Source organism: Leptidea sinapis, chromosome 29 (assembly GCF_905404315.1).
Source record: "Leptidea sinapis chromosome 29, ilLepSina1.1, whole genome shotgun sequence".
NCBI classification, from domain to species: Eukaryota; Metazoa; Arthropoda; class Insecta; order Lepidoptera; family Pieridae; genus Leptidea; species Leptidea sinapis.
This window is the reverse complement of record NC_066293.1, coordinates 2,066,146-2,081,580: the sequence shown is the minus strand read 5'-3', so window position 1 is coordinate 2,081,580 and position 15,435 is coordinate 2,066,146. Positions and strand designations below refer to the sequence as shown.

The window sequence follows — 15,435 nt, the reverse complement described above, 5'->3', positions numbered from 1 at the left end:
AGATACAATTCAAAGTCCTACGAGCAGCATTGTAAAAAGCAACATATACTACCGCTTGAGAAACGACGTATGATCTCTGACATTGCTTTCTTCTTGAAAATAGCTCAAAATAAGGTTGATTGTCCAGATCTTTTTTCGACAATTTCATTGAGAACTTCGTCAACTGCACTACGCTATAGCCGTTTCTTGTATATACCTCAATCATCTACTAACTACCAGAGCAACACAATAGTTATATCTTGCGAGCTAGCTCCACCTGTAATAAACTAAGCAGTGAAATAATTAATTTGGATATTTTTAATACAACTGTCAAAGCAATGAAACAATATACAGGGTGGCGCAATAGAACGTGCATATTTAAAATATTGATTAAAAAATAAATACAAAAGGTTTAGTTAAAATAAAACTGAGGTATTATTAAGAAATAACTGAAGTTTATTTTTTAAAAACAACATCGTCTAAATGATGACCCTCTCTACGACGACACTCCTCTAATCGCAAACGGAAGTTATTGAAAACTTTCTTCAGTAATGCTGGTGTAATTGCTGCCATTTCACCACGGATATTCTCCTTGAGCTGATCGATGTTTTTCGGATTATTGCTGTAGACTTTGTTCTTGAGGTATCCCCACAAAACAAAGTCAGGAGGCGTCACGTCTGGACTACGTGGGGGCCATGGGATATTACCTCTTTTCGAAATCAGTCTGCCAGAGAACATCTGTTTCACAACCGCCATGGAGTCATTTGATGTGTGGGTAGCTCCGTCTTGTTGAAACCAAGTCCTAGAATTCACTATTATTGAATTTTCAAGCTCTGGAGCCAAAAAACCTTCCAGCATCGCAACATAGCGTTCGGTATTAACAGTGACGTTTTGCCCCCGCGCATTTTCAAAGAAAAACGGTCCAATTATTCCTCTACCAGAGATTGCTGCCCATACTGTCACTTTAGGACTATGCAGTGGTTTCTGGTGCTTGAGTTTGGGATTCTCACTGTTCCAGTAACGACAATTTTGACGGTTTACGAACCCATTGATATGGAAGTGGGCCTCATCTGAGAAAAGGATATTGTTAAAATTGGAAAATCGATTAAGCATTTCATTAGCAAATGCGAGCCTTGCTCCGAAGTCAGACTCTTTCAATTCTTGTGTTAACTGCAGCTTGTAGGGATGCAGTTTAATATCCAAGTTTAAAATTCGTTGCAAACTTCGTCTCGATAAGTGTAAGACAGACGATCTCTTGCGAGTAGACATTTGTGGTTCTCCTCGTACAGACTGCATAACTCTCTCAATATTGTCGTCGGTCCTAGATGTTCCCTTTTGCTTGTGGTTTAAACGTTGAACCAGTCTCTTCAAAACGCTGTACCCATATTTTAATTAAATTAGCACTCGGAGCTTCACTAATTTGCCGTAGTCCATATTCAGAACAATATAAACGCCTAGTAACGATGTATGAACGAGAGTTCTCGTAAAATGCGCGCACGCAAAATGCGCGACGCTTCCCGTCGAAGTGACTCATAGTGACTAAAACTCCATGAGCCCGCCTACCCAACGATGCAGACTCCCCCCGCCCGCGCACTTTCTACCCCGCGAAAAAAGATGATGCAATATGCACGTTCTATTGCGCCATGTATCATGAAAACATTTTTTGAATCCTAACCTGTAAATATAAAGTGTGCTTATTATTAGATTATAATTTTACATGTTTACTCTTTATAATTTTGATTCTTATTAGTTCTATTGTTTATTAGTGAATATCTGTAATTATTAAAATTCAACAATAGAAAAAAAAAATTTTTTTGGGGGGCTAAGTTTGATGAGCCCCCTCTACGCATTGTGAGCTGTCTATTTGAAAACTAGCGCCATCTGGAGATTGGCCCCGAAAATAACCATTATAAGCTCCAAATAATAAAATTCATTTTTATTGTGGCGCAATTAAATAACTAACTCTACTTTTTAATGTAGGTATTACAATTTTGTACCATGTTGAAATTGCGCGTAGAGTTAGTTATTTAATTTTGTCACAACATAGAACATAAAGGATAGATATAGTAGTGTAAATATGCAAAATGGAACACGAGAGCTACATACGTCATGCGCTAACTCTAAAAGTAGCCGCCATTTTATGACCAGTGGGCAGTGACACAATTAAAGAAAAGTTGAATGGTTTCAAAGCGAGTGACAGCTGACAAAACTTTCATTTTCGGGCCAACTAACAGATGGCACTACAGCCTTCTGAAAACGTCTCTTTAAGGCGTCTGTCCCACCCCTGATTGAGCATCAGTCCTTCAAGATGGACGTGAAGTTTACAGCTGCTGCTACCGTTAATTTAATTTCAGTATACAATCGTTTGTCAATTTAGTTGAACGAAAACTTGTGAAAAAAAGTGGAAGAAGAGAAGATATCCAAGTATATTTAACTTATTACTTACTTCACTCACTGTCCAGTGTACCCCAGGGAATGAATGACAGGCGGTCGTGTGGGCACGCGCATGCAACTACACGGTAATACGGTTTGCATTTTAATTACCGGTAGGTACATGTGATATTTTTATGTTATCACTGCTTTGTTTTTGAAGGTGTCAATGTTACGTTTTGACTTATGTTGTAAACAGTTTTTAACCGACTTCGAAAAGGAGGTGCTTTTCAATTCGATAGATATTATTTTTATATATGTACACCGATTACTCTGAGATTTATGATCCGATTTTTGTGATTCTTCTTTAGTTTGATGCGCAATGTTAGCCATTTGGTCCCATAAAAATTTGACATAGTTTGGCCCAGTAGTTTTCATTTTATGAACATTTTTTTAGGAGTGTCCATTTCATTATACATACATTATTTTTAACCCGTTTCTGGGTCTTAAGGCTATCTGTCATTCATGCAAACGTGCTTCGTGATATTTCAGTGTCTCACAAGAACGTGAAATAAGGGATCTTTTCATTCAAAAAACCTTTAAAGCCAAAATATTAATAAAATCCAGTACATATACGACCCCTATGGTCACAAGTCAGTGATCCTGCCTACGAAGTAGAGGTCCCGAGTTCGATTCCGGTTGGTGCAAACATTTATATGTGAATATGGATGTTTGTTTCCGAGTCATGGATGTTTATATGTATTTTTAAGTATATCGTATTAAATATATCTTGTATGCCTCCGGATAGATAATTTGCCTAAAAGTGTGTCAAATAAAAAACAGTTTTAATTATTTAAGCATTTACTCTTAAAATCCACACATAAATATATATACATAGCTTAAATAAATTTGAACTAAACAGATACATTAAGACAATCAACGATACTAACCACTGTACTACCAGTGGGAGGCTCCTTTGCACAGGATGCCGGCTAGATTTTGGGTACCACAACGGCACCTATTTCTGCCGTGAAGCATTATTGTGTTTCGCTCTGAAGGGCGCCGTAGCTAGTAAAATTACTGGACAAATGACACTTTACTTATGATGTTATGTAAGTGAATTTTCTAGAAACTGTCATAACCATAATGTTAACAACAGGAACAAACATAAACTTATAATGCCTACTACTCGGTTAGTAAGTCTTGTATTGGGCGATATATACGCTTTTACAACATCATCCCAGAAAAATACATATACATTTCTAAAGGCTTTATTTTTTCTTTTAATGTTGATCGGTAAAAGAAAATACAATACTTGCTCGCGGTGCTAGTTTAGGACTAGGTAAAGCCAAAAAAAGACGAATAAATTGTTCTCATGGTGTGACCAAAGACAACTATTACTCACAGGTTTTATCTAGAAAAGGCACTTATATCAATACTGTTCGGGCGAGTTAGTACAAAAGTTAACACAACTTATCTAGATTCTAAAATAGTACAATATTCTAGTAGAACATAAACAAAACAAAATATATAAATTTTTTCTAACTTGAATCTAAAATTTAAAGTATCTAAGTCTAAAATCCTTAAAATCGATACATAAATTTCGCTTCTTAGTATTATGACAAGCATATGATATGGCATAAGCTAAAAAATATTTTATTTAATCAATAGATATCTATGTGAGGTAGGGCTGACAACTTTTTTTTAGACCGAATATAGTATTTTTGGATTCAATACCCAAAAAATATAGTAGACAGGGGATTAATTAAATAGAAATATTTTTTTTAATCATTTCTATTTTTACGCGCTTTTTATTAGTTTCACCTGTATGTATGTTCAAAATTCGATTTATCGAGAACCGATGACAATACGTTAATTTGATACAATTATTCCATTTTCAATTTGCAAAATAAGATTTGTTGTATTTGAAATGTAAATTTTAAATTTCAACCATTATCTTTACAAACAATGCGTGTTTTATAGTTTTTTAAACTATTTTTATTATGGAATTACTTCGTCTATTTCGAACTATCATTACAGAATTTAAGTTACAGAACACCATTAATTCTACTTTTATCAGACCGATATTAATTCCTATTTGCTCTGTGGGTATGCAGAAAAATTATATTATTAACAAAATTTTTTTGACCACGGTTGGTGTTCTGGGTCAACACGACATCACTCCGTTCTGCCAACAGAGGCAAGCCCTGGGGACCAGGGTGATGAAGTGACGTGACCTCCGCTTGGGCCGCGCCTAAGGCAAGGCAAAAAAAATCTGTGAGTCCTGAAAGCGAAAGTAACCTTCCAACATGCCACCGCCAAGCCTACCGCCGATATCGCGACGCGCAACAAAACCGCGCCCGCTTCGCCGCAACGATCTCCGGCCTCGAGGCAGATGCATGCGCTTATATCGACCGGCCAAGTGTCGCCTCGCTGCGCCCACAGCCCGGGCGGGGCCTTCGACGGGAGCCGGTGACGACACGGTCGTCGCGAGTCCGTCGTCGCCAGTCGGACGACGGACGACGACAATCGACGCCCACGCCGGCCGCGACAACGACTCGTGCCGCACGCACGGTGACGCCCGCAGCGGAGAAGCAAAGCGCGCAGGCGCATCACTCATGCATGCTGCGTTATCCCTCCCGCCCCGCAGATGGGAATCCTTGTTTCCCCTCTCTGGAGATGACCTGATTGCGTACGAAGCGTGGTGCTCCGGAGATGGTGCGCCAGCGACTGCTGCGCTCGCAGCGACCCGTCTCAGCGCGAACAGCACGCGGTAGTAGCCGCGTGTGTCTCCATTGGAGAACCCAGCAACCTGCGCATGGAGCCTGGACGACTTCGTTCGTCGCCTGGGAACCTTTGAGTTCGCGCGCCCCGATGGAGCAATCCCAGTATCATAAGCGGACTACTACGTGACCTAGTCTTCTAGGTCACGACTGCTTCTTCGCCGCTGGCTGATGGTCGCTCACCGGTACACTACCGGCGGGCTCGACCTCGCTGAGCTGCAGACGCAAGCCAACCACGGACCAACCACCCTGCCCCCGTCCGCAGATCGCTCGCGACACTACGCGGGCTCGATCGCACTGCAGCAGGATATCTCCGGACATGACACCATGGACCAACCGGTCTCACCCAGAGCCCCGCCCGTAGTTGTAGGCGGCGAAGACGTCACTGATAGGGACCATTGCCCCGAATAGTTACCCCGGTAACAATACAATGTACAATGGTCTTCGGGAATCCCGTGAGGGCCTACGCTAAAAACCCAGGCTGAATAAGTTATTCTGCAGTTTTAAGGTATTGTAAAATAATTACCAGAGTATATATTTGAAAGTTAAAAGCTATAATTGTAAAATTTATAATATAAAGTAATTGGTGATAAAATACTATTTTTATTTTCCCTGACTGCTTTACAACATATATCGTGAGTACCCGTCATAATAATTACTATGTCAAAGTGATGATAAAAGTTTAAATATATACTCTAAGTTTGGTGGTCTACTTTTAAACGCGACGGTTGAATTGTGGTGCCGTTCCACAGAAGGCACTATAGAAAGAATAGAATAAATGTTTTCGACCGTATGAAAATGAGATAGCAATAGTCTGTGATGTGTGTTGTTTTCATATTTTCGTTCTGAGCGATTTGTACAGCGTAATAGAAAATGACGTCCCATATTAATAATATAATAACGGAATTCACACCAAATCACTCAATTAAAAATAAGAATTTGTATAATTAGATATATAGATAATATATAATTAATAATTAGAATTTAAATTAAATGTATTGTACCACGGCAGCCATTGTTTGTTAGGAGCACAAGTTCAGAAAAAAAATCGCATACACGAAAGGGATAGCAGATATTGTAGTGTATCTCGCTTACTCTAAATACCATCTAATTTATGTGTCTCTGTAACATTGTTATTGTTATATTAGTGACGCATCTATTGTTCGTCTTCTCTCGACGGTCGTCTGTATCCAATAGCCGGTATCGTTGATCGTGGTACTCAGTGGCGCCACCTACAGCTTGCAGTGGGTACCCTTGCGTGGAATATTCAGGAAGGGCGCGGGGTGTGCGTACAGTCGCCGGCGATACTTGAACTCGATCAGATCCGATATCGTGACGGGCTGGAAACAAAAAAGAGTATTTATAAGACACAGGGAAGCTGCTATTTTTGAAGTGAAAGTGAACTTGAAAAAGTGACTTCTTTAGCCGCGTGGGACACTTTATGGTAGGGGAAAAACTTATGGGTTGGCGTCACCGACATGCTCACGACTATCGCACGCGATAAAAACATAATTAAAAAATTAATGTTAACACAAATAGTAAGACACTTCTTCAATGGGTGAAACCTCGTGAGTTCGCGTCACTGAAATGCTTATAACAGTATAGCTGTAGCTATACAGCTGCCGTATTATGCAAAATTAGTGCTGTTGTATATCTTATTAGTGACTTTTCTGACCAAAAATTTTTTGACCACCGTTACCCCCCCTATTCAACAACTCACCAAGAAACCCCTCTCTTGGTGAGTTGCGTTATAGGTTACTTAACCCCTGCATACACACATCCCTAACCTTCCCACACCGACAGTCCGCCACCAGTTCTACAGTCCCGTACACCACTCTCACCTCCACGTCTCTCTCCGCGTCGGCCTGCTGCTCCGGTTCTTCCTCTCCCCGTTTGCCCGCACCGCCTTCAGCGACAGACACCACGTGCACCGACAACTTGCGACGTTCCTTCGACGACGACCAGATATGTTTCTGTACAAAACAGTATTCTAACGTGTCAGGACTAATACTCGTATTGTTCCACATAAAGTTTTTAGGTGCTTTTATTCACGCATTGTTCAAAATATACAAAACTACCAAACAATTTTTTGAAAAAAATTACACAAAAAAGAACATGACTGAATTAAATAGCAAAACGCAGACAAAACAACAACAAAAAAACAAAGAAAAACAGTAGAAATAATGGAAAATTAGAAGCCCAGGCAATGCTCATTAGTAAGAGACATTTCCTAGAGTATACAAATGATTTAAGTCTTCTTTAGTGTTAATTCCGCCAATATTTGTTTTTAAGTCTCGTGCCAGATTTTGGCGAGACAACACTTCCTGAGGATGCCTCGTGTAGAGACGAAACACGTGTCGAATTGTTTTAAAAACAAATATTGGCGGAATTAACACTAAAGAAGACTTAAATCATTTGTATAATTATGGATTTTTAGTATTTTCGAGCCTTCAGTGACATAGTTCTTACTGAGGACCAATCACTGGTATTCCAGTGAGTAATAAAAATCACCAATAACACACTCGCCGTTACGTCGCTTATTGTATCGCATTTCAAGTACACTTTATCGCTCAGTTACTAATGAATTACTGAATCAAGTGAACACCTATATATATAAGGATTTTTCTCGAATGATATCAAACAGTGTCAAATTATAATATTGACACCACGTTGTTTCTTGTTAGATCAAGTTATGACATACTTGACGTGAGTGAATACAATCACAAACATTGAATTCTATGGAGTATTGCTATCATCTCTGGTCTCGCGCACCCCAGTATCAGCTCGATCCATTTGACCGCGTGCAACGCAGAGCAGTTCGAATTGTCGGGGACCCAGTGCTCTGTGAACGGCTGGATCACTTGAAGTTGCTTAGAGACGTCGCCTCATTGTGTGTCTTCTACCGCATTTATCACGGGGAGTATTCCGAAGAGCTGTTCAACCTGATTCCTGCCGCCGAATTACACCTTCGCACGACACGCCACAAATTAGGATATCATCCCCACCATCTGGATATGTGGCGGTCCTTCACAGTGCGGTTTTCAAGGAGCTTTCTTCCACGTACTACAAAGCTTCCTTGTGCGGTGTTTCCGGGACGATACGACATGGGTACAAACAAAACCTACAAAAAAAGCGCGTACACCTTTCTTAAAGGCCGGCAACGCTCCTGTGATTCATGAATGTGGGCGGCGGTGATAACTTAACACCAGGTGACCCCGTGCGCTCAATTGCCCTCCTATTCCATAAAAAAAAAAATCTGACAAGGATTTCACCAAATTTTCTTGAGTATAAACATCTGACATAAAAAAACATCTGACAAGGATTTCACCAAATTTTCTTGAGTATAAACTCAAGAAAATTTGGTGAAATCCTTTATAATCGTTTATACTCGTAATCTCAACAAAACAAGATGTAAGATTTTTTTCTAGTGACAAGTTTCGATACATTGGATGGATGGTGTTCCTTGTCATCAATCGTCAAAGTAGTTAACGACAAATCTAAGCGGAGTTAACTAATCACATGTCGCTTTACAGCAGGCGGCAGAGAAGGGGTGAAATTGAATCATTCATTTCAACTACTGCTACTTATTCAGGTTGGTCGAGTGGTCTAATACGCCAGATTTAATTGGTTCCTGACAGGGAGCAAGGGTTCGAACCTTACACCAGATTAAGATTTTTATAACATTATATTTTAATTTTTTGAATAAGTAAAGCATAATATATCAATTTGTTTTTGAAGTGAAACTTCTTTATCGACGTAGAAGAGAAATTTTATAAAAATGTCGTCACGATTTTCGGTTACGCGCCATGTTGTTTTTTATATCAATTTTTTTTTTCAGTATAGTGACGTATAGAATAATAAATTAGTTTGAAAGTGATAAAATGAAAAGACTTATTTAGTGTTATTGTTAGTTTGAACATGAACCCTGACCTTATAGAAGTTGACGAGCTCTTGTTTGGTGACCGTGTTGAGTTGCTCCACCTCCATTCGTGCTCGGTCAAAGTTGTACATCTGTAATTATAACGTTCATTATTAACTTTATTTATTTAACACGGCTTTACTCACGGTTATAGTTCCAACAACACCAATAGTGACGTAATGTCAGTGATACCGTGCTCGTCATCACCACCGGCGCCCCCGCTCTGTTCAGCCGCGCACTACGAGCACAAATCCGCAGTATGAGACGGGACGTTATCGCGAACCCGAAGCTTGTCGGTATCCACACCGATAAACCGTGCGTAAAGCCGTGTTAAATTGGTACAGTTAATAATGTCTTACGAAAGTTTTTGGTTATTTATGCAACTGTTGTGTAATAAGGGGTATTAAAACACGAATGTGGGCTTCGGCTTCGCCTCGTGTGATAATAGTATCACATGAGTGTTTTAATACCTAATTATCAACAGTTGCATACAAGACTTTATCGACCCATAATATGAATCCTCTAAAAGATTCTGACACAGTTAGCTTACTGCTAACATTAAAACAGCCAGTACTAGAAGTAACCTAATAGCATCCATTACTCATTATATACAAATAAATTAAGAATTAATGAAAGAATTACTTATTTTAGTAGTAACTTACATTTTGTGTAGTGCAATTATTAAAATTCACTTGAATATTATGTTCTTTTGGCAGCGTTTAAAATATCCGGCGGTGTGCTGTCAAAACTTGAATCGCTCATTTTTTCAAGAAAAATGGCGGGGATTCGAATAACCTAAATTTTTTAAGGCGCGCGACGTATTGGTAGTGTGGAACGCGCGTAAACGAAAATGTTCTTTTTTTGAAATTCATACAGATACCTTGAAACTTTTTGCGCATGAAGGGATCGAAAAAAAAAACAATGAGTGTTGTTATGAAATTCAGTACAACATTACAACACTCGTTTGGATGATGTAATGGTTATTAGGACATTGTGTGTTTTAATGTTGGCAATAAGCTGTTTCAGAATCTTTAATAGAGGATTTAAAGCATGGGTGTAGATAAAATAATTTAATGTTCATTAGTTATTTAAATTACATTCATGAACACCTCTCCAGTTACTAATTACGAATAAATTAAAAACAAGTCAAGTACAATTCGAACTGGCATATGAAGGGTTCCGTATTCCGAATACAAGATATAACAGTATGTGATTTGTAAGAAACCTTTTTTTTACTTGTTATCAGCCAATTTGGAATTCACTATCTTAATTTTTATTATATGCTAATTTTTTTTGATTACACTGCAGAAGGCCTACATCATGTTGATTTACAGCAATACGAAAAGATCAGGTTTATAGTTCGGGCATATATACATCAAACAGGTGTTTGCATTTACCAGGATTGGAACCTAAGACCCTTAAGTTATTGTCAAACAGAAACGCGAACCGAACTAAAAGCATGGAAAATGCGAACCGAAGCGTAAACTTCAAACTACAAAGTGACGACACTCGTGTCAAAGTTTGTAAATAAATACAACCCTCACGCTTCGCTCTTGCTTCGCAATCAAGGGTGGGACAGACGCCTTATAGTGACGTTTTCAGAAGACTGTAGTGCCATCTGTTAGTTGGCCCGAAAATGAAAGCTTAGTCAGCTGTCACTCGCTTTGAAACCTTTCAACTTTTCTTTAGTTGTGTCACTGACCACTGGTCATAAAATGGCGGCTACTTCTAGAGTTAGCGCATGAACATAGCTCTCGTGTTCCATTTTGCATTTTGCACAATACTAAATCTATCCTTTAAGTTCTATGTTGTGGCAAAATTAAATAACTAACTCTACGCGCAATTTCAACATGGTAAAAAATTGCAATACCTACATTAAAAAGTAGAGTTAGTTATTTTATTGCGTCACAACAATACAAAAGAATTTAAAAATTATATATGAATTATATAATTTCGAGCCGATAAATAGTTATTTTCGGGGCCAATCTCCAGATGGCGCTAGTTTTCAAATAGACAGCTCATAATGCGTAGAGAGGGCTCTCTTTTCCATATATATTATTATACTCTTTGTTCGCAATTCTCATTCACTCTCTGTTTGACGTCGTGCATTATATAAAGCCAGCTACTACAACTGTCTCGCTCACACCTCGCTTCGCGCGTTCGTTTTGCAATTTGTCCTGGAGTGACACGCCTTTCTGTTCGCCACTTATCCGGTTTGCTTTCGCTTTTCTATGTGATTAGATTTCAACGATACGAAACTGTACATAACAAAAAGAAAACGCTTTGCCACGCTTACGGTTCCCTGTCTGTTTGACAATAGCTATAGAGGTTATTGTTACTAACTGCTCAAGGTCGTCTAACACGCACCTGTGCGTTGATCTCGCTCCACAGTTGCGCCGCCTTGGTGTTCATCCGTTTCGGCCGCTCCAGGCGCTGCGCCGCGAGCGAGCCGCGGTGTTTCAAGAACTCCTCATCCGTCATCTTCTCTAGGTACTCCTACAAACAACAAAATCATTATCATCACCATCAACCCCAAAAACGCCCACAACTGGACAAAGGCCTCCAACGTATTCCGGCGCTCTTGATCAGATCGTCGGTCTATCTTGTGGGGGCCTACCAACACTGTCTTCCGGTACGTTGTCGCCATTCGAGGACCTTACTGCCCTAACGGCCACCTGTCCGTCGAGCTATGTGCCCTGCCCATGTCACTTCAGTTTCGCAATCGTGCAAGCTATGTCGGTGACTGTGGTTCTCAAAACTTCAAGCATAGCCCTCTACATTGCACTCTGAGCCACTAAGTAATTGATACGCCCTGTCTATGACAATGCAGTGTAGCTCACGATTCATGGAAAACCCCAAAAACTATGAGCGGCACTACAATTGCAATCGTCACATATGATGTTAAGTCTCATATGCCCAGAAATTCCACTAGCTCGGCGCCCTTTCAGACCGAAACACAGTAGTGCTAACAAACTGCTTCATGGCACAAAAAGGCGCCGTTCCACAAGATGTGTTTGTTGTCCTCACCAGCGATCCGTCGAGGAAGGCGTCTATCCTGTCCTCCAGGTGCGCGGGATGTTTGTCACTCTGCACGATCACCCGCAGTCCCTGAACGCCGTTGGAGCGCCGCACTCCACTGAACACGATGTACCCCAGTTGCTCCTACACAGGTAACACAAACTACACATCAAATAAAAAGTGAAAACAAAATTTTATGAACGATGCGGGACTCGAACCCACGACCTCAGGCGTTTCGTGCCAGTGCTCTGCCAACTGAGCTAACCGTTCGTATCGTCATAAAATCTTGTATGCTTTGTTCAACTCTCAGGTTGTGGCTTCATGTATAGGATCTACTTTATAGTTGATAACCTGCTCAATCCCAAAACTTGCATATTAGGAAATTGACTTGAGATGTCGCTCTTGTATATCTAAACAATTAGTTCGAATCCTGCATCGTTCATAAAAAAAATTGTTTTCAAATTTTATTTGTGTATTAATCCTAGAAATGATCGTTATCACTTTAAAAACATAACAAACTATACATCGTTGGTTTGGTACTCATGTCATCAATACTATTACATTGATTAGTTAATAGTTAAGATATCAAATACTGTTATTTATTACTCTGTTAGTTATGTTATTTTATATAATTATCACTTCAGCTTAAAGATATAATAGCACATTACATTCAGATCTCTAGTTAGATTTGATTCGTGTAAGTTAGTTGGTAGTACAGCAGTGCCAACTAACGTTTAGTGGTGTGCTAAGTTCGCGTATTCATTTTGAATACTCGAATTTGAATTTCCATACCCCCTTTTACACTCATCTGTGTAATAAGGGGGCAAACGGACAAGAGGCTCACGTGATGGAGTGATGAGGCAACCGCCAATGGACATCCACAACACCAGGGGTTTAGTGATCCGTCACTGACTATTAAATCTGGAGTATATATCTCTAATCTTGAAGGGGACCTAAGTCGTATCGGTTCAGGAAAACTGCAGCCGGTAATTGCCCCAAGGTAGCTGTAAATGCGGGTGGAATTTCGTATTTTGATTTAATACGACGAGTTAACTCCTTGAAGTATCGATTTTGAGTTGGTTTTATGAGAAAAAATGAGCGATGATGACGTATGTATGTATATACACAGTTTGCAATAATACGAACATCGTCTCCCAAGGTTTCGGGAGTGGCAGAGAACGAATTTGGGATAATTTGAAATCCATTATGGCCGCCACGCAAAATTATTATAATAGTTTAGTGTAAATTTCAGATTTAATCAATTAGATCAAAAAATTACACTTATGAATGTCCAAAGTTTTGACCACATGCCACCATAGCGGAAAAGTGAATTCCAAGTGTGCGTTGGAACTGACACACACAACTTTTTTAAATATTTGCAAAGAGTAAATTACGTTTCAGCCTAAGTTAGTTAATGCCCGAATTAATCGATGTTACAGAAATCACACAAGGTAGAAGTAAAACCTTATGAGAAACAACCTGCGAAATAATGAGACGAATGTCAGAAGTGGGATAACGTTGCATGTTAATTATGGTGCCAAGTCATTGTAAATTTACTCTATGTGTTCAAATTTAACAAAATATGATAGGAGTGGCTTATGGTAGCGAATACCAAATTCACTCAAAGATGTATGTATTTATCCATCGGCCGTTACTACGCATTCCGATGGCAAGAACAAATGTGTCGGCAAAGTCGCCTTTAAATAGAGCCCTTCGCCATATAAATGAACTCTACCACAAAGTGGACATTTTTGGGTGTATGTCGAGTGAACTCGCAAGGGTATATGTACTATGTAGTATGTTATGGTAAATAGGTGTATGTTCAAGTTTTTTGTATTTTCTGGTGTGATGTATTTTTGCTAATGTAATGTTTGCTTTATTAATTTGTGCTATTGTATGATTCGTTTTACATTGATTTGTTTGTTGTTTGTATAAATGTTATTCTTGTTGTTTGTAACTGTCGCATTAGGTAATACCTGTAATGATAGTTGATGTATGTGGTAAATAAATAAATAAATCTTTTTAGAGTTGCTTGTTTATTTTATCGAGTTCTACGAGTCAATACCCCTTAGAGGTGAAATAATGAGGCGAATGTCAGAAGTGGGACAACAACGTTGTATATTTATATTGGTGCCAAAATATTGTAAATTTTGTGTTCTATTTCAACAACAAAACACTTCGACCCGTATTCCCGTAAGTGATTTTGCGAAAGTTAGCGAAATTAACACTTACTATCATCATTTATAATAGTTTTAGTAGCAATGTTATTTCGCAGAATAACACTTAGCAAATTATGCAAGTCACTGCCACGATTTTAAGTCATTTAACTTATAATATCTAAAAGATGATGCAAAGCAAATACTCGAAGGTACCCGAGCGAGAAATATACATTGACACAACAGCGAAAAACAGCTGCTCATGTCTGTTGTGTCGCTGTGTTTAGTATATTCAATGAATACGTAATAAGTGTCACTATTTCTAATTTAAGTTATCACATACCCATTCTATCTATTGTAATAACTTTAATTTTTGTAAATAACTCTCATTTATTCTACAAATACGATACTACATAATATTCTTTACTACATACTACAAATTGATTGCGATTGCCAATTTTTTTGGGTGAGCAACCTGAAGTACAGCTGAAGACCCTATACCGACTGTCCACTAACAGACGTGACAACATACATCGCGCCTGTTTTCAACTTTCCCTCAAGGTACTAGCAGATAGATAGGGACAGCGGGGACAGTTGGGACCTCACCTGTGTCCTCAGCACGTGGAAGCAGGGCTCGCTGAGCGTCTGTGCCAGCAGCTCCAGCGTCACGTTGTCGCGCGGCTCCCGCAGGCCACACGCGTAGTACAGCGACGCGCACGACGACTTGTGCACCTTGTTCTCCGTCTCCCGCAGGTACCACGACCCTGGGAACATAAACCTTACATACATACATACATAAAATCACGCCTCTTTCCCGTAGGGGTAGGCAGAGACCACTTCTTTCCACTTGCTACGATTTTTTTTTTGCTTTCTCAATTTCTGTCACAACATCTTTTAGACCACAACGTTTCCTTATCTCACTATTTCTTATCCTGTCACTCAGTTTAACTCCTATCATACTTCTCAACGCTCTCATCTCAACTGCATTTATTCTGCTTTCATGTTTCTTCTGCCATACCCAACTTTCACTTCCGTACATGAGTGTTGGAACCAACACCCCCTCATGCACAGCCAAACGAGCCTTATTAGACACCTTCTGCCTGTTCATAACGGAGTGCAAAGCTCCATTCACCATGTTTCCTGCATTCACTCTTCTTTCAATATCACTCTCATACTTACCTTATATACATACACTTCACAAATCAAAGAT

General features: G+C 39.4%; 1 protein-coding gene across 1 annotated transcript in view; it reads right to left on the bottom strand.

Moving 5' to 3' along the window:
• Positions 1-3,192: 3,192 nt before the first annotated feature.
• The window catches only part of LOC126973225 (insulin-degrading enzyme), a 46,310-nt gene continuing 34,067 nt past the window's right edge, over positions 3,193-15,435 (bottom strand). The window contains exons 21-26 of the mRNA XM_050820413.1: positions 14,832-14,989; positions 12,079-12,213; positions 11,419-11,547; positions 9,063-9,143; positions 6,974-7,105; positions 3,193-6,472 (exon numbers count right to left, since the gene is read on the bottom strand). Of these exons, the coding sequence (XP_050676370.1) occupies positions 6,365-6,472; positions 6,974-7,105; positions 9,063-9,143; positions 11,419-11,547; positions 12,079-12,213; positions 14,832-14,989 (743 nt within the window). The 3' untranslated portion in view covers positions 3,193-6,364. The remainder of the gene's footprint in view (positions 6,473-6,973; positions 7,106-9,062; positions 9,144-11,418; positions 11,548-12,078; positions 12,214-14,831; positions 14,990-15,435) is intronic.